General features: G+C 45.5%; 1 protein-coding gene, 24 non-coding genes and 2 pseudogenes across 27 annotated transcripts; 26 read left to right on the top strand and 1 right to left on the bottom strand.

Annotated features, from left to right (window-relative positions):
* The first annotated feature begins 195 nt into the window (after window positions 1–195).
* Window positions 196–315, top strand: LOC130395372 (5S ribosomal RNA). The gene has a single exon (XR_008898435.1). It is a non-coding gene; the product is annotated as a 5S ribosomal RNA (ribosomal RNA).
* A 641-nt stretch (window positions 316–956) lies between these two features.
* LOC130399794 (5S ribosomal RNA) lies at window positions 957–1,075 on the top strand. Its single transcript, XR_008902292.1, has one exon. It is a non-coding gene; the product is annotated as a 5S ribosomal RNA (ribosomal RNA).
* A 527-nt stretch (window positions 1,076–1,602) lies between these two features.
* On the top strand, window positions 1,603–1,723 carry LOC130395874 (5S ribosomal RNA). Its single transcript, XR_008898876.1, has one exon. It is a non-coding gene; the product is annotated as a 5S ribosomal RNA (ribosomal RNA).
* Window positions 1,724–2,368: 645 nt separating this feature from the next.
* LOC130394484 (5S ribosomal RNA) lies at window positions 2,369–2,487 on the top strand. Its single transcript, XR_008897637.1, has one exon. It is a non-coding gene; the product is annotated as a 5S ribosomal RNA (ribosomal RNA).
* A 519-nt stretch (window positions 2,488–3,006) lies between these two features.
* On the top strand, window positions 3,007–3,125 carry LOC130399977 (5S ribosomal RNA). Its single transcript, XR_008902466.1, has one exon. It is a non-coding gene; the product is annotated as a 5S ribosomal RNA (ribosomal RNA).
* A 518-nt stretch (window positions 3,126–3,643) lies between these two features.
* Window positions 3,644–3,762, top strand: LOC130394271 (5S ribosomal RNA). The gene has a single exon (XR_008897446.1). It is a non-coding gene; the product is annotated as a 5S ribosomal RNA (ribosomal RNA).
* A 528-nt stretch (window positions 3,763–4,290) lies between these two features.
* Window positions 4,291–4,409, top strand: LOC130395263 (5S ribosomal RNA). Its single transcript, XR_008898340.1, has one exon. It is a non-coding gene; the product is annotated as a 5S ribosomal RNA (ribosomal RNA).
* Window positions 4,410–4,938: 529 nt separating this feature from the next.
* LOC130395373 (5S ribosomal RNA) lies at window positions 4,939–5,058 on the top strand. Its single transcript, XR_008898436.1, has one exon. It is a non-coding gene; the product is annotated as a 5S ribosomal RNA (ribosomal RNA).
* A 643-nt stretch (window positions 5,059–5,701) lies between these two features.
* Window positions 5,702–5,820, top strand: LOC130400596 (5S ribosomal RNA). The gene has a single exon (XR_008903074.1). It is a non-coding gene; the product is annotated as a 5S ribosomal RNA (ribosomal RNA).
* A 518-nt stretch (window positions 5,821–6,338) lies between these two features.
* LOC130395374 (5S ribosomal RNA) lies at window positions 6,339–6,458 on the top strand. Its single transcript, XR_008898437.1, has one exon. It is a non-coding gene; the product is annotated as a 5S ribosomal RNA (ribosomal RNA).
* Window positions 6,459–7,101: 643 nt separating this feature from the next.
* Window positions 7,102–7,220, top strand: LOC130394112 (5S ribosomal RNA). Its single transcript, XR_008897302.1, has one exon. It is a non-coding gene; the product is annotated as a 5S ribosomal RNA (ribosomal RNA).
* A 519-nt stretch (window positions 7,221–7,739) lies between these two features.
* Window positions 7,740–7,858, top strand: LOC130401365 (5S ribosomal RNA). Its single transcript, XR_008903826.1, has one exon. It is a non-coding gene; the product is annotated as a 5S ribosomal RNA (ribosomal RNA).
* A 529-nt stretch (window positions 7,859–8,387) lies between these two features.
* On the top strand, window positions 8,388–8,507 carry LOC130401087 (5S ribosomal RNA). The gene has a single exon (XR_008903547.1). It is a non-coding gene; the product is annotated as a 5S ribosomal RNA (ribosomal RNA).
* A 644-nt stretch (window positions 8,508–9,151) lies between these two features.
* LOC130400597 (5S ribosomal RNA) lies at window positions 9,152–9,270 on the top strand. The gene has a single exon (XR_008903075.1). It is a non-coding gene; the product is annotated as a 5S ribosomal RNA (ribosomal RNA).
* A 519-nt stretch (window positions 9,271–9,789) lies between these two features.
* Window positions 9,790–9,908, top strand: LOC130395460 (5S ribosomal RNA). Its single transcript, XR_008898514.1, has one exon. It is a non-coding gene; the product is annotated as a 5S ribosomal RNA (ribosomal RNA).
* A 5,766-nt stretch (window positions 9,909–15,674) lies between these two features.
* LOC130395264 (5S ribosomal RNA) lies at window positions 15,675–15,793 on the top strand. Its single transcript, XR_008898341.1, has one exon. It is a non-coding gene; the product is annotated as a 5S ribosomal RNA (ribosomal RNA).
* A 529-nt stretch (window positions 15,794–16,322) lies between these two features.
* LOC130397743 (5S ribosomal RNA) lies at window positions 16,323–16,441 on the top strand. The gene has a single exon (XR_008900327.1). It is a non-coding gene; the product is annotated as a 5S ribosomal RNA (ribosomal RNA).
* A 529-nt stretch (window positions 16,442–16,970) lies between these two features.
* On the top strand, window positions 16,971–17,090 carry LOC130395088 (5S ribosomal RNA). The gene has a single exon (XR_008898185.1). It is a non-coding gene; the product is annotated as a 5S ribosomal RNA (ribosomal RNA).
* Window positions 17,091–17,601: 511 nt separating this feature from the next.
* Window positions 17,602–20,731, bottom strand: LOC130393002 (uncharacterized). 3 transcript variants are annotated; one of them, XM_056603568.1, is made up of 8 exons: window positions 20,366–20,731; window positions 20,190–20,260; window positions 19,913–20,092; window positions 19,670–19,731; window positions 19,535–19,579; window positions 19,395–19,442; window positions 19,221–19,310; window positions 17,602–19,136 (listed from the first exon to the last, which is right to left on the bottom strand). In XM_056603568.1, exons 1-8 carry the CDS (start codon window positions 20,539–20,541, stop codon window positions 19,113–19,115), a joined length of 696 nt encoding a protein of 231 aa, XP_056459543.1. In that variant the 5' UTR covers window positions 20,542–20,731; the 3' UTR covers window positions 17,602–19,112. The 3 variants fall into 3 exon arrangements, 1 of the variants encoding a protein (XP_056459543.1); XR_008897072.1 differs by having other exon boundaries at window positions 17,602–19,310; window positions 19,970–20,092; XR_008897071.1 differs by having other exon boundaries at window positions 17,602–19,310; window positions 20,354–20,731.
* A 291-nt stretch (window positions 20,732–21,022) lies between these two features.
* LOC130397744 (5S ribosomal RNA) lies at window positions 21,023–21,141 on the top strand. The gene has a single exon (XR_008900329.1). It is a non-coding gene; the product is annotated as a 5S ribosomal RNA (ribosomal RNA).
* Window positions 21,142–21,670: 529 nt separating this feature from the next.
* LOC130400237 (5S ribosomal RNA) lies at window positions 21,671–21,789 on the top strand. Its single transcript, XR_008902713.1, has one exon. It is a non-coding gene; the product is annotated as a 5S ribosomal RNA (ribosomal RNA).
* A 519-nt stretch (window positions 21,790–22,308) lies between these two features.
* Window positions 22,309–22,427, top strand: LOC130395806 (5S ribosomal RNA). The gene has a single exon (XR_008898817.1). It is a non-coding gene; the product is annotated as a 5S ribosomal RNA (ribosomal RNA).
* Window positions 22,428–22,956: 529 nt separating this feature from the next.
* Window positions 22,957–23,075, top strand: LOC130395266 (5S ribosomal RNA). Its single transcript, XR_008898343.1, has one exon. It is a non-coding gene; the product is annotated as a 5S ribosomal RNA (ribosomal RNA).
* A 529-nt stretch (window positions 23,076–23,604) lies between these two features.
* Window positions 23,605–23,713, top strand: LOC130395948 (5S ribosomal RNA; annotated as a pseudogene).
* A 529-nt stretch (window positions 23,714–24,242) lies between these two features.
* Window positions 24,243–24,361, top strand: LOC130397745 (5S ribosomal RNA). The gene has a single exon (XR_008900330.1). It is a non-coding gene; the product is annotated as a 5S ribosomal RNA (ribosomal RNA).
* Window positions 24,362–24,890: 529 nt separating this feature from the next.
* Window positions 24,891–25,009, top strand: LOC130395771 (5S ribosomal RNA). The gene has a single exon (XR_008898787.1). It is a non-coding gene; the product is annotated as a 5S ribosomal RNA (ribosomal RNA).
* A 529-nt stretch (window positions 25,010–25,538) lies between these two features.
* On the top strand, window positions 25,539–25,647 carry LOC130395949 (5S ribosomal RNA; annotated as a pseudogene).
* Window positions 25,648–26,101: the final 454 nt, after the last annotated feature.

A 26,101-nucleotide genomic window follows, 5' to 3' on the forward strand; every position in this document is an offset into this window, starting at 1 on the left:
TCAGTGTATTTCAGATAATTAATGAATTCAGATGTCACAATGATCGTTTACATGGATAGGAGTCCTACTGAATCAATTACTGCCGTTTATATCTAACTAATGATTGTTTTTGTAAAAGTGTAACGTCGAGCCTCAGCAGCTTTCTCACTCCTTATGTGCTACTGTATAAAACCTGGTTTTGCGCCTACACTAATTGCTTTCGGCCATACCACCCTGAACACGCCTGATCTCGTCTGATCTCGGAAGCTAAGCAGGGTCGGGCCTGGTTAGTACTTGGATGGGAGACCTCCTCAGAAGCCCAGGTTGCTGTAAGTATTGACGGGTGTCACCAAAAAGAAAAAAAACACTTCCGATCTCGTTTGATCTCGGAAGCTAAGCAGGGTCGGGCCTGGTTAGTACTTGGTTGGGAGACCGCCTGGGAATACCAGGTGCTGTAAGCTTTTTCTTTTCAACTCGAGCTCATTGACTCCGTGGCGTACCGTGACCTGATGTTTACTGCCAACCGCTTTGGAGGATTTAAGCAACATACAAAAACTGACAACGTCTCTCAAACTATTTTTGTGAAACATGAGGACAGTATAGTGATACTGCCAGCAGGGAGCACCAGAGAGCTGAACCGACAGTTGTACATTTCTTAAACTTTCACCAACACAAACACGCACGCTCACTTCAGATCATGGGAGGACGTCAAAAAATCACCACCCATTCTCTGACACTTTAACCGTTAACCTTGGTTCAAACATTTAACATCACACGCACACGCAGTGTATTTCAGATAATTAATGAATTCAGATGTCACAATGATCGTTTACATGGATAAGGAGTCCTACTGAATCAATTACTGCCGTTATATCTAACTAATGATTGTTTTTGTAAAAGTGTAACGTCGAGCCTCAGCAGCTTTCTCACTCCTTATGTGCTACTGTATAAAACCTGGTTTTGCGCCTGCACTAATTGCTTACGGCCATACCACCCTGAACACGCCCGATCTCGTCTGAACTCGGAAGCTAAGCAGGGTCGGGCCTGGTTAGTACTTGGATGGGAGACCGCCTGGGAATACTAGGTGCTGTAAGCTTTTTCTTTTCAACTCGAGCTCATTGACTCCGTGGCCTACCGTGGCGTACCGTGACCTGATGTTTACTGCCAACCGCTTTGGAGGATTTAAGCAACATACAAAAACTGACAACGTCTCTCAAAACTATTTTTGTGAAACATGAGGACAGTATAGTGATACTGCCAGCAGGGAGCACCAGAGAGCTGAACCGACAGTTGTACATTTCTTAAACTTTCACCAACACAAACACGCACGCTCACTTCAGATCATGGGAGGACGTCAAAATATCACCACCATTCTCTGACACTTTAACCGTTAACCTTGGTTCAAACATTTAACATCACACGCACACGCAGTGTATTTCAGATAATTAATGAATTCAGATGTCACAATGATCGTTTACATGGATAAGGAGTCCTACTGAATCAATTACTGCCGTTTATATCTAACTAATGATTGTTTTTGTAAAAGTGTAACGTCGAGCCTCAGCAGCTTTCTCACTCCTTATGTGCTACTGTATAAAACCTGGTTTTGCGCCTGCACTAATTGCTTTCGGCCATACCACCCTGAACACGGCCTGATCTCGTCTGATCTCGGAAGCTAAGCAGGGTCGGGCCTGGTTAGTACTTGGATGGGAGACCTCCTCAGAAGCCCAGGTTGCTGTAAGTAGTGACGGGTGTCACCAAAAAGAAAAAAAAACACGCCCGATCTCGTTTGATCTCGGAAGCTAAGCAGGGTCGGGCGTGGTTAGTACTTGGTTGGGAGACCGCCTGGGAATACCAGGTGCTGTAAGCTTTTTCTTTTTCAACTCGAGCTCATTGACTCCGTGGCGTACCGTGACCTGATGTTTACTGCCAACCGCTTTGGAGGATTTAAGCAACATACAAAAACTGACAACGTCTCTCAAAACTATTTTTGTGAAACATGAGGACAGTATAGTGATACTGCCAGCAGGGAGCACCAGAGAGCTGAACCGACAGTTGTACATTTCTTAAACTTTCACCAACACAAACACGCACGCTCACTTCAGATCATGGGAGGACGTCAAAAAATCACCACCCATTCTCTGACACTTTAACCGTTAACCTTGGTTCAAACATTTAACATCACACGCACACGCAGTGTATTTCAGATAATTAATGAATTCAGATGTCACAATGATGGTTTACATGGATAAGGAGTCCTACTGAATCAATTACTGCCGTTTATATCTAACTAATGATTGTTTTTGTAAGAGTGTAACGTCGAGCCTCAGCAGCTTTCTCACTCCTTATGTGCTACTGTATAAAACCTGGTTTTGCGCCTGCACTAATTGCTTACGGCCATACCACCCTGAACACGCCTGATCTCGTCTGATCTAGGAAGCTAAGCAGGGTCGGGCCTGGTTAGTACTTGGATGGGAGACCGCCTGGGAATACCAGGTGCTGTAAGCTTTTTCTTTTTCAACTCGAGCTCATTGACTCCGTGGCGTACCGTGACCTGATGTTTACTGCCAACCGCTTTGGAGGATTTAAGCAACATACAAAAACTGACAACGTCTCTCAAAACTATTTTTGTGAAACATGAGGACAGTATAGTGATACTGCCAGCAGGGAGCACCAGAGAGCTGAACCGACAGTTGTACATTTCTTAAACTTTCACCAACACAAACACGCACGCTCACTTCAGATCATGGGAGGACGTCAAAAAATCACCACCCATTCTCTGACACTTTAACCGTTAACCTTGGTTCAAACATTTAACATCACACGCACACGCAGTGTTTTTCAGATAATTAATGAATTCAGATGTCACAATGATCGTTTACATGGATAAGGAGTCCTACTGAATCAATTACTGCCGTTTATATCTAACTAATGATTGTTTTTGTAAGAGTGTAACGTCGAGCCTCAGCAGCTTTCTCACTCCTTATGTGCTACTGTATAAAACCTGGTTTTGCGCCTGCACTAATTGCTTACGGCCATACCACCCTGAACACGCCTGATCTCGTCTGATCTCGGAAGCTAAGCAGGGTCGGGCCTGGTTAGTACTTGGATGGGAGACCGCCTGGGAATACCAGGTGCTGTAAGCTTTTTCTTTTTCAACTCGAGCTCATTGACTCCGTGGCGTACCGTGACCTGATGTTTACTGCCAACCGCTTTGGAGGATTTAAGCAACATACAAAAACTGACAACGTCTCTCAAAACTATTTTTGTGAAACATGAGGACAGTATAGTGATACTGCCAGCAGGGAGCACCAGAGAGCTGAACCGACAGTTGTACATTTCTTAAACTTTCACCAACACAAACACGCACGCTCACTTCAGATCATGGGAGGACGTCAAAAAATCACCACCCATTCTCTGACACTTTAACCGTTAACCTTGGTTCAAACATTTAACATCACACGCACACGCAGTGTATTTCAGATAATTAATGAATTCAGATGTCACAATGATCGTTTACATGGATAAGGAGTCCTACTGAATCAATTACTGCCGTTTATATCTAACTAATGATTGTTTTGTAAGAGTGTAACGTCGAGCCTCAGCAGCTTTCTCACTCCTTATGTGCTACTGTATAAAACCTGGTTTTGCGCCTGCACTAATTGCTTACGGCCATACCACCCTGAACACGCCTGATCTCGTCTGATCTCGGAAGCTAAGCAGGGTCGGGCATGGTTAGTACTTGGATGGGAGACCGCATGGGAATACCAGGTGCTGTAAGCTTTTTCTTTTTCAACTCGAGCTCATTGCCTCCGTGGCCTACCGTGGCGTACCGTGACCTGATGTTTACTGCCAACCGCTTTGGAGGATTTAAGCAACATACAAAAACTGACAACGTCTCTCAAAACTATTTTGTGAAACATGAGGACAGTATAGTGATACTGCCAGCAGGGAGCACCAGAGAGCTGAACCGACAGTTGTACATTTCTTAAACTTTCACCAACACAAACACGCACGCTCACTTCAGATCATGGGAGGACGTCAAAAAATCACCACCCATTCTCTGACACTTTAACCGTTAACCTTGGTTCAAACATTTAACATCACACGCACACGCAGTGTATTTCAGATAATTAATGAATTCAGATGTCACAATGATCGTTTACATGGATAAGGAGTCCTACTGAATCAATTACTGCCGTTTATATCTAACTAATGATTGTTTTTGTAAAAGTGTAACGTCGAGCCTCAGCAGCTTTCTCACTCCTTATGTGCTACTGTATAAAACCTGGTTTTGCGCCTGCACTAATTGCTTACGGCCATACCACCCTGAACACGCCCGATCTCGTCTGACTCGGAAGCTAAGCAGGGTCGGGCCTGGTTAGTACTTGGATGGGAGACCGCCTGGGAATACCTAGGTGCTGTAAGCTTTTTCTTTTTCAACTCGAGCTCATTGACTCCGTGGCCTACCGTGGCGTACCGTGACCTGATGTTTACTGCCAACCGCTTTGGAGGATTTAAGCAACATACAAAAACTGACAACGTCTCTCAAAACTATTTTTGTGAAACATGAGGACAGTATAGTGATACTGCCAGCAGGGAGCACCAGAGAGCTGAACCGACAGTTGTACATTTCTTAAACTTTCACCAACACAAACACGCACGCTCACTTCAGATCATGGGAGGACGTCAAAAAATCACCACCCATTCTCTGACACTTTAACCGTTAACCTTGGTTCAAACATTTAACATCACACGCACACGCAGTGTATTTCAGATAATTAATGAATTCAGATGTCACAATGATCGTTTACATGGATAAGGAGTCCTACTGAATCAATTACTGCCGTTTATATCTAACTAATGATTGTTTTTGTAAAAGTGTAACGTCGAGCCTCAGCAGCTTTCTCACTCCTTATGTGCTACTGTATAAAACCTGGTTTTGCGCCTGCACTAATTGCTTTCGGCCATACCACCCTGAACACGCCTGATCTCGTCTGATCTCGGAAGCTAAGCAGGGTCGGGCCTGGTTAGTACTTGGATGGGAGACCTCCTCAGAAGCCCAGGTTGCTGTAAGTAGTGACGGGTGTCACCAAAAAGAAAAAAACACGCCCGATCTCGTTTGAGCTCGGAAGCTAAGCAGGGTCGGGCCTGGTTAGTACTTGGTTGGGAGACCGCCTGGGAATACCAGGTGCTGTAAGCTTTTTCTTTTTCAACTCGAGCTCATTGACTCCGTGGCGTACCGTGACCTGATGTTTACTGCCAACCGCTTTGGAGGATTTAAGCAACATACAAAAACTGACAACGTCTCTCAAAACTATTTTTGTGAAACATGAGGACAGTATAGTGATACTGCCAGCAGGGAGCACCAGAGAGCTGAACCGACAGTTGTACATTTCTTAAACTTTCACCAACACAAACACGCACGCTCACTTCAGATCATGGGAGGACGTCAAAAAATCACCACCCATTCTCTGACACTTTAACCGTTAACCTTGGTTCAAACATTTAACATCACACGCACACGCAGTGTATTTCAGATAATTAATGAATTCAGATGTCACAATGATCGTTTACATGGATAAGGAGTCCTACTGAATCAATTACTGCCGTTTATATCTAACTAATGATTGTTTTTGTAAGAGTGTAACGTCGAGCCTCAGCAGCTTTCTCACTCCTTATGTGCTACTGTATAAAACCTGGTTTTGCGCCTGCACTAATTGCTTACGGCCATACCACCCTGAACACGCCCGATCTCGTCTGATCTCGGAAGCTAAGCAGGTTCGGGCCTGGTTAGTACTTGGATGGGAGACCGCCTGGGAATACCAGGTGCTGTAAGCTTTTTCTTTTTCAACTCGAGCTCATTGACTCCGTGGCGTACCGTGACCTGATGTTTACTGCCAACCGCTTTGGAGGATTTAAGCAACATACAAAAACTGACAACGTCTCTCAAAACTATTTTGTGAAACATGAGGATAGTATAGTGATACTGCCAGCAGGGAGCACCAGAGAGCTGAACCGACAGTTGTACATTTCTTAAACTTTCACCAACACAAACACGCACGCTCACTTCAGATCATGGGAGGACGTCAAAAAATCACCACCCATTCTCTGACACTTTAACCGTTAACCTTGGTTCAAACATTTAACATCACACGCACACGCAGTGTATTTCAGATAATTAATGAATTCAGATGTCACAATGATCGTTTACATGGATAAGGAGTCCTACTGAATCAATTACTGCCGTTTATATCTAACTAATGATTGTTTTTGTAAAAGTGTAACGTCGAGCCTCAGCAGCTTTCTCACTCCTTATGTGCTACTGTATAAAACCTGGTTTTGCGCCTGCACTAATTGCTTTCGGCCATACCACCCTGAACACGCCTGATCTCGTCTGATCTCGGAAGCTAAGCAGGGTCGGGCCTGGTTAGTACTTGGATGGGAGACCTCCTCAGAAGCCCAGGTTGCTGTAAGTAGTGACGGGTGTCACCAAAAAGAAAAAAAACACGCCCGATCTCGTTTGATCTCGGAAGCTAAGCAGGGTCGGGCCTGGTTAGTACTTGGTTGGGAGACCGCCTGGGAATACCAGGTGCTGTAAGCTTTTCTTTTTCAACTCGAGCTCATTGACTCCGTGGCGTACCGTGACCTGATGTTTACTGCCAACCGCTTTGGAGGATTTAAGCAACATACAAAAACTGACAACGTCTCTCAAAACTATTTTTGTGAAACATGAGGACAGTATAGTGATACTGCCAGCAGGGAGCACCAGAGAGCTGAACCGACAGTTGTACATTTCTTAAACTTTCACCAACACAAACACGCACGCTCACTTCAGATCATGGGAGGACGTCAAAAAATCACCACCCATTCTCTGACACTTTAACCGTTAACCTTGGTTCAAACATTTAACATCACACGCACACGCAGTGTTTTTCAGATAATTAATGAATTCAGATGTCACAATGATGGTTTACATGGATAAGGAGTCCTACTGAATCAATTACTGCCGTTTATATCTAACTAATGATTGTTTTTGTAAGAGTGTAACGTCGAGCCTCAGCAGCTTTCTCACTCCTTATGTGCTACTGTATAAAACCTGGTTTTGCGCCTGAACTAATTGCTTACGGCCATACCACCCTGAACACGCCTGATCTCGTCTGATCTCGGAAGCTACGCAGGGTCGGGCCTGGTTAGTACTTGGATGGGAGACCGCCTGGGAATACCAGGTGCTGTAAGCTTTTTCTTTTTCAACTCGAGCTCATTGACTCCGTGGCGTACCGTGACCTGATGTTTACTGCCAACCGCTTTGGAGGATTTAAGCAACATACAAAAACTGACAACGTCTCTCAAAACTATTTTTGTGAAACATGAGGACAGTATAGTGATACTGCCAGCAGGGAGCACCAGAGAGCTGAACCGACAGTTGTACATTTCTTAAACTTTCACCAACACAAACACGCACGCTCACTTCAGATCATGGGAGGACGTCAAAAAATCACCACCCATTCTCTGACACTTTAACCGTTAACCTTGGTTCAAACATTTAACATCACACGCACACGCAGTGTATTTCAGATAATTAATGAATTCAGATGTCACAATGATCGTTTACATGGATAAGGAGTCCTACTGAATCAATTACTGCCGTTTATATCGAACTAATGATTGTTTTTGTAAGAGTGTAACGTCGAGCCTCAGCAGCTTTCTCACTCCTTATGTGCTACTGTATAAAACCTGGTTTTGCGCCTGCACTAATTGCTTACGGCCATACCACCCTGAACACGCCTGATCTCGTCTGATCTCGGAAGCTAAGCAGGGTCGGGCATGGTTAGTACTTGGATGGGAGACCGCCTGGGAATACCAGGTGCTGTAAGCTTTTTCTTTTTCAACTCGAGCTCATTGCCTCCGTGGCCTACCGTGGCGTACCGTGACCTGATGTTTACTGCCAACCGCTTTGGAGGATTTAAGCAACATACAAAAACTGACAACGTCTCTCAAAACTATTTTTGTGAAACATGAGGACAGTATAGTGATACTGCCAGCAGGGAGCACCAGAGAGCTGAACCGACAGTTGTACATTTCTTAAACTTTCACCAACACAAACACGCACGCTCACTTCAGATCATGGGAGGACGTCAAAAAATCACCACCCATTCTCTGACACTTTAACCGTTAACCTTGGTTCAAACATTTAACATCACACGCACACGCAGTGTATTTCAGATAATTAATGAATTCAGATGTCACAATGATCGTTTACATGGATAAGGAGTCCTACTGAATCAATTACTGCCGTTTATATCTAACTAATGATTGTTTTTGTAAAAGTGTAACGTCGAGCCTCAGCAGCTTTCTCACTCCTTATGTGCTACTGTATAAAACCTGGTTTTGCGCCTGCACTAATTGCTTACGGCCATACCACCCTGAACACGCCCGATCTCGTCTGAACTCGGAAGCTAAGCAGGGTCGGGCCTGGTTAGTACTTGGATGGGAGACCTCCTCAGAAGCCCAGGTTGCTGTAAGTAGTGACGGGTGTCACCAAAAAGAAAAAAAACACGCCCGATCTCGTTTGAGCTCGGAAGCTAAGCAGGGTCGGGCCTGGTTAGTACTTGGTTAGGAGACCGCCTGGGAATACCAGGTGCTGTAAGCTTTTTCTTTTTCAACTCGAGCTCATTGACTCCGTGGCGTACCGTGACCTGATGTTTACTGCCAACCGCTTTGGAGGATTTAAGCAACATACAAAAACTGACAACGTCTCTCAAAACTATTTTTGTGAAACATGAGGACAGTATAGTGATACTGCCAGCAGGGAGCACCAGAGAGCTGAACCGACAGTTGTACATTTCTTAAACTTTCACCAACACAAACACGCACGCTCACTTCAGATCATGGGAGGACGTCAAAAAATCACCACCCATTCTCTGACACTTTAACCGTTAACCTTGGTTCAAACATTTAACATCACACGCACACGCAGTGTATTTCAGATAATTAATGAATTCAGATGTCACAATGATCGTTTACATGGATAAGGAGTCCTACTGAATCAATTACTGCCGTTTATATCTAACTAATGATTGTTTTTGTAAGAGTGTAACGTCGAGCCTCAGCAGCTTTCTCACTCCTTATGTGCTACTGTATAAAACCTGGTTTTGCGCCTGCACTAATTGCTTACGGCCATACCACCCTGAACACGCCCGATCTCGTCTGATCTCGGAAGCTAAGCAGGTTCGGGCCTGGTTAGTACTTGGATGGGAGACCGCCTGGGAATACCAGGTGCTGTAAGCTTTTTCTTTTTCAACTCGAGCTCATTGACTCCGTGGCGTACCGTGACCTGATGTTTACTGCCAACCGCTTTGGAGGATTTAAGCAACATACAAAAACTGACAACGTCTCTCAAAACTATTTTTGTGAAACATGAGGATAGTATAGTGATACTGCCAGCAGGGAGCACCAGAGAGCTGAACCGACAGTTGTACATTTCTTAAACTTTCACCAACACAAACACGCACGCTCACTTCAGATCATGGGAGGACGTCAAAAAATCACCACCCATTCTCTGACACTTTAACCGTTAACCTTGGTTCAAACATTTAACATCACACGCACACGCAGTGTATTTCAGATAATTAATGAATTCAGATGTCACAATGATCGTTTACATGGATAAGGAGTCCTACTGAATCAATTACTGCCGTTTATATCTAACTAATGATTGTTTTTGTAAAAGTGTAACGTCGAGCCTCAGCAGCTTTCTCACTCCTTATGTGCTACTGTATAAAACCTGGTTTTGCGCCTGCACTAATTGCTTATGGCCATACAACCCTGAACACGCCCGATTTCGTCTGATCTCGGAAGTTAAGCAGGGTCGGTCCTGGTTAGTACTTGGATGGGAGACCGCCTGGGAATACCAGGTGCTGTAAGCGTTTTCTTTTTCAACTCGAGCTCATTGACTCCTTGGCCTACCGTGGCGTACCGTGACCTGATGTTTACTGCCAACCGCTTTGGAGGATTTAAGCAACATACAAAAACTGACAACGTCTTTCAAAACTATTTTTGTGAAACATGAGGACAGTATAGTGATACTGCCAGCAGGGAGCACCAGAGAGCTGAACCGACAGTTGTACATTTCTTAAACTTTCACCAACACAAACACGCACGCTTCTTTTTTTTTTTCTTCTTCTTTCGTTTAACATCAGAGGTCCAACTCAGTGTCTTGTAGCCATGCCCTTGTCTCTGGTCCCACGTCAAAAAGGCCGGCTTCCGAGGGTGGTCTGTGTAGGGGGCAGGTGGTCATGATGTGTTCGACAGTCTGTTCAGGGGCACCACACTCGCATGCAGCGCTGTCTGCCAGGCCCCACTTCTTCATTGATGATTTGAACCGACCGACCCCAGTACGTAGACGGTTCAGCAGAGTCCATTGCCGGCGTGGAAGATCGTCTCCTGTGGCTCCATCTCCTGGATCCAAGATGTAGTGGTGGATTTGGGTTGGCCCAGCCCTCTCCCACTCCTGTTTCCAAGCTGCCGCCAGCCATCCATCTTTGGACAGGTCCTCAGTGGTGGAACGGAGCAACTCTTGTGCCGCCTTGTTGAAAGGGTGGCGGGACTTGAGTCTGCTCAGAGGAGCTGCTGTCTCTGTGGTGTTATGGAGGATGTGCCAGTCATGCTTCCGTGCTTTCCTTGCCAGGGCGAGAGTGGCAGCCTCTCGTCGTAGGCCAGCCGGTGCGATTCCTGCAAGGACTGGCAGCAGGACGATTGGGGTAGGCTTCAGGCATCCAGTGATGATCCGGAGGGCGTTGTTGATAGCCACATCCACCTTTTTTGCGTGTGGACTTCTGCTCCATACTGGGGCACAGTACTCCGCTGCTGAAAAGACCAGGGCTTGGGTGGATACCCGTAGTGTCTTGGCAGTGGCTCCCCAGGTTGTGCCAGCGAGGCGACGGATCAGTGCGACCCTTGATATTGTCTTTGCCCGGACATCTTCGAGATGTTGTTTGAAGGTCAGTGTCCGGTCCAGACGCACACCAAGGTATTTAGGGGCTTGCTGGGACTCCAGGCGCTTGTGGTCAGTGTATACCTCCAGTTCCCTCTTGGCGTCTCTGTTGCAGAGATGGTATGCTGCTGTAACAGTCTTGCCGGTGCTGAGTTGCAGGCGCCACTTTCGTAGGTAGGCTACTAGGACGACCATGTCTTGGTTGAGACCGTCTTCCAGTGCCTTCCATGTTGGTCTTCTCAGCATGATTGCGAGATCGTCTGCGTAGCCGTACTTTCTGGATGCTGTGTCTGGTAGATCAGAGATGTAAATATTAAACAGCATCGGAGAAAGGACCGAGCCCTGTGGGACACCGTTCCGTAGTCTTCTTAGCCTACTGCGCTGGCCATCGCTGGTCTGTAGGACAAAACTGCGGTTAGACAACGTCTCCATGATGAATTTCACCATATGTCGATCGGTTATTGTCCTCAGCAGCTTCAGGTGAAGTCCGCGGTGCCAGACGGTATCGTACGCGGCGGTCAAGTCCAGGTACACTACCCCAGCTTTCTCATTATCCTGGAAGCTGTCCTCGATGTCTTGAGACAGAAGTGTAACCTGGTCCACTGTGGACCTACCGCGACGGAAACCGGCCTGTTCCTGTGGGAGCTGTGGGTCAATCACTGGCTCAATGCGGCAGTGGATCATTCTTTCCAGGATTTTAAATGGAACACAGAGCAGCGATATGGGTCGGTATGCCTTGGGGTCTTCCGCAGGTTTGTTTGGCTTTGGCAGGGCGATTACAGAAGCACGGCGCCAGATCTTGGGCAGCTTGCATCTCTGGTAGCAGGATGAGAAGAATGCACAGAGCCAGCAGGATGTTATTGTGCTCTGGTGCATAACAAACTCTGGCTGGATGTTGTCACGTCCTGGAGCTTTGCCTGGCTTGAGCTTGCTCATGGCCTTACTGAGTTCATCTGCTGTGAATTCTCCTGAGAGGTTGGAATCCGCACTGGCCACCCTGGTGAGGGAAGTCACCTCCTGCGTGATCAGACGGGCAACATCTTTGTCTGCGTCTGGGAAGCGACCGTTTTTCAGGAGCTCGGACGCGATGGCATCTGCTGTGACTGGGCAGCTTGGGGGCTTTGTACATCTGCCTGTTAGCCGGTTGATGGTTTGCCACGCCTTCCTACTAGAGTGGGTAAAGTCAATTGACTCAACAACTTCAGTCCATCTGTCTCTGCGTGTGGTGTCCAGTCTCTGAAGCAGTGCTTCTGCAGTCGCATCCACATCTTCCCTGGAGCTAGCCCTCTGGTGGGCGCTCAGGAGGCGGCTGCACTCCTCGTCCCAGCCAGGGATGTAGTTCCTGTTGTAGCCGCGTGGGATGGTATTTTTTGCCGCTCCTAGGAGGACCTTACAGTAGGCCTCATAGGCGGCGTCAACGTTGGCTGCATCAGGTTCTGGCAGACTAGCAATCCTTCTTTCTGTCTCCTGAGCGAATGACTCCCAGTTGGCCTTTCGAAAGTTCCATCTTTTGACAGGTTTCCCTGGTACCGGTTGCACCAGTGATGGGACTTTAATGATGGACGGTCGGTGGTGTGAGCGGGGAAACCTGTCTAGGACGCGTCTCTCCGGTTTCGGGTCATTGCTCCGGCACACAGCGAAGGCCAGGTCCGGGTTGGTAGAGGTGTTCCAGCGTGCAGAGAAGAAGCTTGGCGGCTCCTTGGGGTCGTACAGTAGCAGGGCATCGGTGTTGGAGACCCATTCACTCAGCGCCACTCCGTTTGATGTTGTGTAGTTGTAACCCCAATCTGTGTGTTGACAGTTGAAGTCACCTGCGTAGATGGCGGGGGCAGTTATGGACGGGAGTGACGTAGCAGACAGCTCTGATGGTGGGGGCTTATATACGTTGATGACTGAAGTTTCCTGGATTTTAGTAACCAGCCACTCGATGTTGGAGCCTGGTGGGGATTGGCTAGTGGCTGACCAGGTTAGTTCAGTCCTCACGAAGGTTGCCACTCCGTGCTGCTTGCTGTGAATGGACCCAGCGAGATGGAAACCTGGCATCTTGAGGATGTTATTGTTAGTGCAGTGTGTCTCCTGCAGGAGTACAACCGCTGCCCCATTGGAATCAGCCAGGTGACGTACGATTTCGAGTTTGGCGGTGGTGAGGCCCTCGATGTTGAGTTGGAGCACTGGAAGGCCACGGTTTTCGACGGTCGGGATGACCGTGCGTCCTGAGTGGGGCGCTTCTCTGTTCCTTGGCCTGCCAGCTCTTTGTTTGGTTGGCGACATTCGTTTCACAAGTTGGTCTTGCACCATCTCTTGTTACTCACAGGGGAGGCCGCGTGAAGGCTGTCGTCTTCTCCCTGAGCACCACGCACGCTCACTTCAGATCATGGGAGGACGTCAAAAAATCACCACCCATTCTCTGACACTTTAACCGTTAACCTTGGTTCAAACATTTAACATCACACGCACACGCAGTGTATTTCAGATAATTAATGAATTCAGATGTCACAATGATCGTTTACATGGATAAGGAGTCCTACTGAATCAATTACTGCCGTTTATATCTAACTAATGATTGTTTTTGTAAAAGTGTAACGTCAAGCCTCAGCAGCTTTCTCACTCCTTATGTGCTACTGTATAAAACCTGGTTTTGCGCCTGTACTAATTGCTTACGGCCAAAGCACCCTGAACACGCCCGATCTCGTCTGGGCCCCGTTTCCCGATAACGATGGATCCACGCTCGTACGATCATTCTCACGATGGATCTTGCGATCCATCGTCTATTTCTTTGGAGCGTTTCCCGAAACTCCTCTTAACGTGAACGCGCATTCGCTGCACTCACGACGTCGTAGGATTGTAACTGTCTACTGACACGGTGCTGAAATGGGCTCCGTAGGAGGGGGAGACGCAGGAATGTCGCAGGAAAATTGTGTTAAAAAGGGTTAAAATATATCCCCATCAAGGACAACAGCAGAGTAGCCTACGAAAAAAATAGACTGCAATTATATGAATGCTAAAGACATTAAAACACAATTGATTAGGCTTAAACCGACATATATCAGTCCTAATCTTGAATGCACTGTGCGTTTCACGGCATTTTCCCCCCTTAAATAATTCCTCTTCACACCTGTGAATAACCCGGGAGACGTCCATGATGAGGAATGCAACGAAGCCCACCGTCTGGCCCGGTGCATCGTTGAGCGCACGATCGGGATCGCTTTAGATGCAAGTCAGTCACAAGTCAGGCGGAGGGCTCCAGTTTTCTCCGGCCAAGTCATGCGCCGTGATATGTGTGACGGCTATGTTGCACAACATTGCAGCTAAGGCTGGGGTGGCATTGCTTGAACCGGAGGACGTTGAGGACGATGACGATGAGGAAGATCGGTGTGAGGACGGCCTCCCTCATAACTACGCGGCTGGTTTTCATGCGCGTCGGATAGTGATTGAGACTTTTTTTTAACCCCCTCCACCCTCCCTCATGTCACTAAACATTCCCGTCAACGTGACCAATCCCCACCATATTCCAGCCTTTTGCCTGCTCCGTTGCTTGTTTTTTATAAAAAAATGTATTTCTTTATTTTCTTATTTTTTTTAATTTCTTTAATTTCGTTATTTTTTATTTTTTTTAATTTGTTTAATTTTAATTTATTTGTTACATTATTTTATGCTACGTTTTATGAGTAGCCTATGTCAGTCTGCACAAATCCCCCCACTTTCTCTCACACATTTTGAGTGCCCTGCCTGCGCAAACATTTTCTGGACTGTCCCGTTTTATTTTGGCCATTTGAACATCTTTATTAATAAATTAATTAATAATCTTTATTAATTACCAAACTAAGAACATAAAGGCGCAATGCGTTTTAATAAAACGCATCCAATAGACGGAATGTCCGATGGTGTCGCCACTGAGGCTATAGCTGACGATGCTCTTAGCGTCCTACGAGTACCTACGAGCACCCCTGGAGTACTCGTTAGCTACGAGCGTTTTCAAGACGTTCGTTCCCCACGATGCTTTCGGGAAACGCGGTGAAAACTCTACGATGCCCTTTCGACGCACTTCACGATCCACTTAGGCTAACGACGCTTTCGGGAAACGGGGCCCTGATCTCGGAAGCTAAGCAGGGTCGGGCCTGGTTAGTACTTGGATGGGAGACCGCCTGGGAATACCAGGTGCTGTAAGCTTTTTCTTTTTCAACTCGAGCTCATTGACTCCGTGGCCTACCGTGGCGTACCGTGACCTGATGTTTACTGCCAACCGCTTTGGAGGATTTAAGCAACATACAAAAACTGACAACGTCTCTCAAAACTATTTTTGTGAAACATGAGGACAGTATAGTGATACTGCCAGCAGGGAGCACCAGAGAGCTGAACCGACAGTTGTACATTTCTTAAACTTTCACCAACACAAACACGCACGCTCACTTCAGATCATGGGAGGACGTCAAAAAATCACCACCCATTCTCTGACACTTTAACCGTTAACCTTGGTTCAAACATTTAACATCACACGCACACGCAGTGTATTTCAGATAATTAATGAATTCAGATGTCACAATGATCGTTTACATGGATAAGGAGTCCTACTGAATCAATTACTGCCGTTTATATCTAACTAATGATTGTTTTTGTAAAAGTGTAACGTCAAGCCTCAGCAGCTTTCTCACTCCTTATGTGCTACTGTATAAAATCTGGTTTTGCGCCTGCACTAATTGCTTGCGGCCATACCAACCTGAACACGCCTGATCTCGTCTGATCTCGGAAGCTAAGCAGGGTCGGGCCTGGTTAGTACTTGGATGGGAGACCGCCTGGGAATACCAGGTGCGGTAAGCTTTTTCTTTTTCAACTCGAGCTCATTGCCTCCGTGGCCTACCGTGGCGTACCGTGACCTGATGTTTACTGCCAACCGCTTTGGAGGATTTAAGCAACATACAAAAACTGACAACGTCTCTCAAAACTATTTTTGTGAAACATGAGGACAGTATAGTGATACTGCCAGCAGGGAGCACCAGAGAGCTGAACCGACAGTTGTACATTTCTTAAACTTTCACCAACACAAACACGCACGCTCACTTCAGATCATGGGAGGACGTCAAAAAATCACCACCCATTCTCTGACACTTTAACCGTTAACCTTGGTTCAAACATTTAACATCACACGCACACGCAGTGTATTTCAGATAATTAATGAATTCAGATGTCACAATGATCGTTTACATGGATAAGGAGTCCTACTGAATCAATTACTGCCGTTTATATCTAACTAATGATTGTTTTTGTAAAAGTGTAACGTCAAGCCTCAGCAGCTTTCTCACTCCTTATGTGCTACTGTATAAAACCTGGTTTTGCGCCTGCACTAATTGCTTACGGCCATACCACCCTGAACACGCCCGATCTCGTCTGATCTCGGAAGCTAAGCAGGGTCGGGCCTGGTTAGTACTTGGATGGGAGACCGCCTGGGAATACCAGGTGCTGTAAGCTTTTTCTTTTTCAATTCGAGCTCATTGACTCCGTGGCCTACCGTGGCGTACCGTGACCTGATGTTTACTGCCAACCGCTTTGGAGGATTTAAGCAACATACAAAAACTGACAACGTCTCTCAAAACTATTTTTGTGAAACATGAGGACAGTATAGTGATACTGCCAGCAGGGAGCACCAGAGAGCTGAAACGACAGTTGTATATTTCTTAAACTTTCACCAACACAAACACGCACGCTCACTTCAGATCATGGGAGGACGTCAAAAAATCACCACCCATTCTCTGACACTTTAACCGTTAACCTTGGTTCAAACATTTAACATCACACGCACACGCAGTGTATTTCAGATAATTAATGAATTCAGATGTCACAATGATCGTTTACATGGATAAGGAGTCCTACTGAATCAATTACTGCCGTTTATATCTAACTAATGATTGTTTTTGTAAAAGTGTAATGTCAAGCCTCAGCAGCTTTCTCACTCCTTATGTGCTACTGTATAAAACCTGGTTTTGCGCCTACACTAATTCCTTACGGCCATACCACCCTGAACATGCCCGATCTCGTCTGATCTCGGAAGCTAAGCAGGGTCGGGCCTGGTTAGTACTTGGATGGGAGACCTCCTCAGAAGCCCAGGTTGCTGTAAGTAGTGACGGGTGTCACCAAAAGAAAAAGGAAAAAAAAAAACACGCCCGATCTCGGAAGCTAAGCAGGGTCGGGCCTGGTTAGTACTTGGATGGGAGACCGCCTGGGAATACCAGGTGCTGTAAGCTTTTTCTTTTTCAATTCGAGCTCATTGACTCCGTGGCCTACCGTGGCGTACCGTGACCTGATGTTTACTGCCAACCGCTTTGGAGGATTTAAGCAACATACAAAAACTGACAACGTCTCTCAAAACTATTTTTGTGAAACATGAGGACAGTATAGTGATACTGCCAGCAGGGAGCACCAGAGAGCTGAACCGACAGTTGTACATTTCTTAAACTTTCACCAACACAAACACGCACGCTCACTTCAGTGGGGTGTTCCACAAAGCCGGTTTTATCACATAACCGGGTAAGTGAACCCAGGGTTTTCGGTAACCCTAGGTTTTCCGTTCCAAAAGGATCACGGTATGTTAGTTGCTATAGCAACAAATGCTCTGAATCAAACCTGCCGGTTTTATCACATAACCGGGTAAGTTAACCCAGGGTTTGCGGTAACCCGAGGTTTTCCGTTCCAAAAGGATCAAGGTATCTTAGTTGCTATAGCAACATATGCTCTGAATCAAACCTGGTCGGAGCAGGTTTTGCGCAGGTTAAGTTCAAAGATAACCCGGTTTTGCTCAGGGTATTTAAACCCGCGTTCACCACAGCTTTTACGTGATCACAATGGCATGCCCTTTTGACGAGAGGCCGATTGATATCGGAGCGCAAATAATTCGTGCCATTCACAGAGAGAGATTAATTAGACCACGGCTCGACATATTGTCCTTTCCGGAGGACTTTTTGCTGGAGAGATATCGTTTTTCACGTGATTCTTTGCTTTATTTAAATAACCTTCTCCAACCATACATTGCAAATGTGACCAATCGTGGATCTGCCCTCAGTCCACTCCAAACAATTTGCACAGCTCTCCGTTTTTTTTGCGACGGGAAGCTTTTTGTACAGCGTAGGAGATGCTGAGCACATAGGCAAAGCCACGGTCTGCCGCTCAGTACGTAAAGTCTGTCTTGCGCTGAAGCGGTTGTTGCGGAACTTCATCGTATTTCCAGGCCATAAACCCACGAGACGCATGAAAATGGAGTTTCACCAACTTGCAGGTCAGCATTATCTACTTTACGTGTTCCCAAATGGCACCGAAATTACCCTCGTTGACTTTTCATCTGGGTGTTTTATTTCAGGATTTCCAAATGTAATTGGGTGCATTGATGGCACACAAGTGCCCATACTGGCCCCATCTATAAATGAGGCAGATTATGTGAACAGGAAAGGCTATCACAGTATAAATGTTCAGGTAAGTGTACACTGCCTATATTGGATATTTCCAATATCTCCATGGTTTGTTAATCGCTGTCGATCTTTTTCTTTTATCACTAGATGATATGTGATGCTTCCCACATGATCACCAATGTAGAGGCAAAATGGCCTGGTTCAGTCCACGATGCAAGGATGTATCGTGAATCCAATTTGAGCCGTAAATTTCAAGAGGGTGAGTTGCATTCTGAACATATCATAGATCTCATATAATTGTGCTTGTGCAAGATAGCTCAAAGTTTGTATTTGATCGCAGGGCAATTCGATGGGTGGATCCTAGGAGATCGAGGGTATCCATGCCTCCCGACGCTCATCACCCCGTACCCTAATCCCGCTCCTGGACCACAGACTACATTAAACCGGGCACACAGCAGAACCCGCGTTAAGATTGAAAACACATTCGGGATATTGAAGTCCAGATTTCAATGCCTACGTGGACTAAGGGTTTGTCCGGAACGGGCATGCGACATTATTGTTGCATGCGCCGTCCTCCACAATATCGCCACCCTGCGCAAAGAGATGCCTCCCCCCTTTGACCCGTTCCTCGAGGAGGAACACATTCCCCAAATGGATTCAAGGGCTGGACAAAGGATGCGGGAACACATTTGCCAAAATCACTTCAATTAAAAAAAAAAAAACACCCAACACTGTTTTTATCAATCATTTTTATTCTTTAGTTGCTGAGGGAGGAAAAATAATATAATTAGACATTGAATAGCAATATCATGTCCGCGTTGAATTTCTGCCCAACCTCCTTTTTTTACCTCTATCAGCAGCTTCGTGTACTCCATTTGCAAATCAGCCTTAGCGATTTCCCGCTGAAGATGAAGTCGATATAATTCTTTAGTAGTCAACTGAAATAGAGGAAAATATTGTTTTAACATTCAAGCGACATACTTGGCCAATAAATTAAGTGAGTAGCCTAGGATATGTCTTACATGCTGATATTGCGACCCTGATGTACCCGCCGCTTCCTCGACCACAGTCTGTTAAGAGACAAGTGAGTTTGAGAACACTGTTAGTTTGGTTGAATCGTCAATAATGACTTGGAACTGGCAAGAAAAAGCGAGGCCTATACCTCAGTTCTTTCAGACCCATCCATGGCAATATTTTCATCGGCCTCCTGTCATACAAAGAGCAATTATAGGCCTATTGGTTGAGTATTTTGAGATGCGCTTACAACAGAAATGTAAAAAAAAAAAAACAGGCCTACCGGACTTGCATAAACTGGAGGATTCGTAGCCGGCTCGATTAAAAGCAATACTCCGTCTTGATCTGTGAAGTTGATTAATTAGTCACGTTTTGGAATAGAGCCACATAGGCCTATACAGCAGGCATACAACAAACATGGGGTTTTCTACCCAGCTACAAAATAACATTTGGAACATTTGCGCTATGACACACACACGGCTTGCATGCGTTCGCATACAAAAAATGAAATAACAAAAAAACCTACATTCAACCAGTGGGTTGACAGTGGACGGAGATGGCCCCGGACTCTCGGAGGAGGTACCTCCAGGTATCCCCTCCATGCCAGGGCGCCCTGCATTAATGGTTAGAGCCAGCTCCTCAACCGTGGTGAAGGTAATTGGAGGGCCCGATCCAGTCTGCCGACTGTCGGCCCTCTTACGATTGGCTTTAAAAATAAAAAAATGGGCTATTAAAATACAGGAGCAGTGACAAATAGGCCTATGATATGACAAATATGTAGGACGATGGTGGGAAAAGCTTACCAGCTTGTATAACGTTTTTGTATTTCATTTTTACTTGTTCCCGAGTTCGTTTGGGGGCCGTCGGATTACATCTTTATAGATAACAGATTATGGAATGTTAAGAAAGCTTAACTGAGATAGGTAATGAATGGATTCAGTTCAAATATTTAGGATAGTGCTTTTACCATGACACTTACGAATTTACGCGGTCAGCTATCCTCTGCCAGGCTTTATTTCTCATTATGGAAGATGCTTTAGTGTTGCATTTCCTCATTATCACTCCCTTTTCCTCATCGTAACTCTCCAGGAGAACCTGGAGGTCGAGATCTGAGAAATATGCGGCCCGTTTCGCCATATTGATCGGTAATTCCATGATCCATACATCACGTCTTTATAGGTTTGGCGTGGACGCGCACAACCCTGTGTTAACCAACCGCGAGTTGATTGAACTAATGCATAACCGCTGCTGTGGAACCGAAAACTCTGGGTTGGTCGGCACAGGGTCAATCAACCTAGAGTTCAGCGTTAACTCAGTGTTTGTTTAACCTCCGTTCGTGGAACACCCCTCAGATCATGGGAGGACGTCAAAAAATCACCACCCATTCTCTGACACTTTAACCGTTAACCTTGGTTCAAACATTTAACATCACACGCACACGCAGTGTATTTCAGATAATTAATGAATTCAGATGTCACAATGATCGTTTACATGGATAAGGAGTCCTACTGAATCAATTACTGCCGTTTATATCTAACTAATGATTGTTTTTGTAAAAGTGTAACGTCGAGCCTCAGCAGCTTTCTCACTCCTTATGTGCTACTGTATAAAACCTGGTTTTGCGCCTGCACTAATTGCTTACGGCCATACCACCCTGAACACGCCCGATCTCGTCTGATCTCGGAAGCTAAGCAGGGTCGGGCCTGGTTAGTACTTGGATGGGAGACCGCCTGGGAATACCAGGTGCTGTAAGCTTTTTCTTTTTCAACTCGAGCTCATTGCCTCCGTGGCCTACCGTGGCGTACCGTGACCTGATGTTTACTGCCAACCGCTTTGGAGGATTTAAGCAACATACAAAAACTGACTACGTCTCTCAAAACTATTTTTGTGAAACATGAGGACAGTATAGTGATACTGCCAGCAGGGAGCACCAGAGAGCTGAACTGACAGTTGTACATTTCTTAAACTTTCACCAACACAAACACGCACGCTCACTTCAGATCATGGGAGGACGTCAAAAAATCACCACCCATTCTCTGACACTTTAACCGTTAACCTTGGTTCAAACATTTAACATCACACGCACACGCAGTGTATTTCAGATAATTAATGAATTCAGATGTCACAATGATCGTTTACATGGATAAGGAGTCCTACTGAATCAATTACTGCCGTTTATATCTAACTAATGATTGTTTTTGTAAAAGTGTAACGTCGAGCCTCAGCAGCTTTCTCACTCCTTATGTGCTACTGTATAAAACCTTGTTTTGCGCCTGCACTAATTGCTTACGGCCATATCACTCTGAACACGCCCGATCTCGTCTGAACTCGGAAGCTAAGCAGGGTCGGGCCTGGTTAGTACTTGGATGGGAGACCGCCTGGGAATACCAGGTGCTGTAAGCTTTTTCTTTTTCAACTCTAGCTCATTGACTCCGTGGCGTACCGTGACCTGATGTTTACTGCCAACCGCTTTGGAGGATTTAAGCAACATACAAAAACTGACTACGTCTCTCAAAACTATTTTTGTGAAACATGAGGACAGTATAGTGATACTGCCAGCAGGGAGCACCAGAGAGCTGAACCGACAGTTGTACATTTCTTAAACTTTCACCAACACAAACACGCACGCTCACTTCAGATCATGGGAGGACGTCAAAAAATCACCACCCATTCTCTGACACTTTAACCGTTAACCTTGGTTCAAACATTTAACATCACACGCACACGCAGTGTATTTCAGATAATTAATGAATTCAGATGTCACAATGATCGTTTACATGGATAAGGAGTCCTACAGAATCAATTACTGCCGTTTATATCTAACTAATGATTGTTTTTTTAAAAGTGTAACGTCGAGCCTCAGCAGCTTTCTCACTCCTTATGTGCTACTGTATAAAACCTGGTTTTGCGCCTGCACTAATTGCTTACGGCCATATCACCCTGAACACGCCCGTTATTGTCTGAACTCGGAAGCTAAGCAGGGTCGGGCCTGGTTAGTACTTGGATGGGAGACCGCCTGGGAATACCAGGTGCTGTAAGCATTTTCTTTTTCAAATCGAGCTCATTGCCTCCGTGGCCTACCGTGGCGTACCGTGACCTGATGTTTACTGCCAACCGCTTTGGAGGATTTAAGCAACATACAAAAACTGACAACGTCTCTCAAAACTATTTTTGTGAAACATGAGGACAGTATAGTGATACTGCCAGCAGGGAGCACCAGAGAGCTGAACCGACAGTTGTACATTTCTTAAACTTTCACCAACACAAACACGCACGCTCACTTCAGATCATGGGAGGACGTCAAAAAATCACCACCCATTCTCTGACACTTTAACCGTTAACCTTGGTTCAAACATTTAACATCACACGCACACGCAGTGTATTTCAGATAATTAATGAATTCAGATGTCACAATGATCGTTTACATGGATAAGGAGTCCTACTGAATCAATTACTGCCGTTTATATCTAACTAATGATTGTTTTTGTAAAAGTGTAACGTCAAGCCTCAGCAGCTTTCTCACTCCTTATGTGCTACTGTATAAAATCTGGTTTTGCGCCTGCACTAATTGCTTGCGGCCATACCAACCTGAACACGCCTGATCTCGTCTGATCTCGGAAGCTAAGCAGGGTCGGGCCTGGTTAGTACTTGGATGGGAGACCGCCTGGGAATACCAGGTGCGGTAAGCTTTTTCTTTTTCAACTCGAGCTCATTGCCTCCGTGGCCTACCGTGGCGTACCGTGACCTGATGTTTACTGCCAACCGCTTTGGAGGATTTAAGCAATATACAAAAACTGACAACGTCTCTCAAAACTATTTTTGTGAAACATGAGGACAGTATAGTGATACTGCCAGCAGGGAGCACCAGAGAGCTGAACCAACAGTTGTACATTTCTTAAACTTTCACCAACACAAACACGCACGCTCACTTCAGATCATGGGAGGACGTCAAAAAATCACCACCCATTCTCTGACACTTTAACCGTTAACCTTGGTTCAAACATTTAACATCACACGCTCACGCAGTGTATTTCAGATAATTAATGAATTCAGATGTCACAATGATCGTTTACATGGATAAGGAGTCCTACTGAATCAATTACTGCCGTTTATATCTAACTAATGATTGTTTTTGTAAAAGTGTAATGTCAAGCCTCAGCAGCTTTCTCACTCCTTATGTGCTACTGTATAAAACCTGGTTTTGCGCCTGCACTAATTCCTTACGGCCATACCACCCTGAACACGCCCGATCTCGGAAGCTAAGCAGGGTCGGGCCTGGTTAGTACTTGGATGGGAGACCGCCTGGGAATACCAGGTGCTGTAAGCTTTTTCTTTTTCAATTCGAGCTCATTGACTCCGTGGCCTACCGTGGCGTACCGTGACCTGATGTTTACTGCCAACCGCTTTGGAGGATTTAAGCAACATAAAAAAACTGACAACGTCTCTCAAAACTATTTTTGTGAAACATGAGGACAGTATAGTGATACTGCCAGCAGGGAGCACCAGAGAGCTGAACCGACAGTTGTACATTTCTTAAACTTTCACCAACACAAACACGCACGCTCACTTCAGATCATGGGAGGACGTCAAAAAATCACCACCCATTCTCTGACACTTTAACCGTTAACCTTGGTTCAAACATTTAACATCACACGCACACGCAGTGTATTTCAGATAATTAATGAATTCAGATGTCACAATGATCGTTTACATGGATAAGGAGTCCTACTGAATCAATTACTGCCGTTTATATCTAACTAATGATTGTTTTTGTAAAAGTGTAACGTCAAGCCTCAGCAGCTTTCTCACTCCTTATGTGCTACTGTATAAAACCTGGTTTTGCGCCTGCACTAATTGCTTACGGCCATACCACCCTGAACACGCCCGATCTCGTCTGATCTCGGAAGCTAAGCAGGGTCGGGCCTGGTTAGTACTTGGATGGGAGACCGCCTGGGAATACCAGGTGCTGTAAGCTTTTTCTTTTTCAACTTGAGCTCATTGCCTCCGTGGCCTACCGTGGCGTACCGTGACCTGATGTTTACTGCCAACCGCTTTGGAGGATTTAAGCAACATACAAAAACTGACAACGTCTCTCAAAACTATTTTTGTGAAACATGAGGACAGTATAGTGATACTGCCAGCAGGGAGCACCAGAGAGCTGAACCGACAGTTGTACATTTCTTAAACTTTCACCAACACAAACACGCACGCTCACTTCAGATCATGGGAGGACGTCAAAAAATCACCACCCATTCTCTGACACTTTAACCGTTAACCTTGGTTCAAACATTTAACATCACACGCTCACGCAGTGTATTTCAGATAATTAATGAATTCAGATGTCACAATGATCGTTTACATGGATAAGGAGTCCTACTGAATCAATTACTGCCGTTTATATCTAACTAATGATTGTTTTTGTAAAAGTGTAACGTCAAGCCTCAGCAGCTTTCTCACTCCTTATGTGCTACTGTATAAAATCTGGTTTTGCGCCTGCACTAATTGCTTGCGGCCATACCAAGCTGAACACGCCTGATCTCGTCTGATCTCGGAAGCTAAGCAGGGTCGGGCCTGGTTAGTACTTGGATGGGAGACCGCCTGGGAATACCATGTGCTGTAAGCTTTTTCTTTTTCAACTCGAGCTCATTGCCTCCGTGGCCTACCGTGGTGTACCGTGACCTGATGTTTACTGCCAACCGCTTTGGAGGATTTAAGCAACATACAAAAACTGACAACGTCTCTCAAAACTATTTTTGTGAAACATGAGGACAGTATAGTGATACTGCCAGCAGGGAGCACCAGAGAGCTGAAACGACAGTTGTATATTTCTTAAACTTTCACCAACACAAACACGCACGCTCACTTCAGATCATGGGAGGACGTCAAAAAATCACCACCCATTCTCTGACACTTTAACCGTTAACCTTGGTTCAAACATTTAACATCACACGCTCACGCAGTGTATTTCAGATAATTAATGAATTCAGATGTCACAATGATCGTTTACATGGATAAGGAGTCCTACTGAATCAATTACTGCCGTTTATATCTAACTAATGATTGTTTTTGTAAAAGTGTAATGTCAAGCCTCAGCAGCTTTCTCACTCCTTATGTGCTACTGTATAAAACCTGGTTTTGCGCCTGCACTAATTCCTTACGGCCATACCACCCTGAACACGCCCGATCTCGGAAGCTAAGCAGGGTCGGGCCTGGTTAGTACTTGGATGGGAGACCGCCTGGGAATACCAGGTGCTGTAAGCTTTTTCTTTTTCAACTCGAGCTCATTGCCTCCTTGGCCTACCGTGGTGTACCGTGACCTGATGTTTACTGCCAACCGCTTTGGAGGATTTAAGCAACATACAAAAACTGACAACGTCTCTCAAAACTATTTTTGTGAAACATGAGGACAGTATAGTGATACTGCCAGCAGGGAGCACCAGAGAGCTGAAACGACAGTTGTATATTTCTTAAACTTTCACCAACACAAACACGCACGCTCACTTCAGATCATGGGAGGACGTCAAAAAATCACCACCCATTCTCTGACACTTTAACCGTTAACCTTGGTTCAAACATTTAACATCACACGCACACGCAGTGTATTTCAGATAATTAATGAATTCAGATGTCACAATGATCGTTTACATGGATAAGGAGTCCTACTGAATCAATTACTGCCGTTTATATCTAACTAATGATTGTTTTTGTAAAAGTG

Source organism: Gadus chalcogrammus, chromosome 12, assembly GCF_026213295.1.
Source record: "Gadus chalcogrammus isolate NIFS_2021 chromosome 12, NIFS_Gcha_1.0, whole genome shotgun sequence".
NCBI classification, from domain to species: Eukaryota; Metazoa; Chordata; class Actinopteri; order Gadiformes; family Gadidae; genus Gadus; species Gadus chalcogrammus.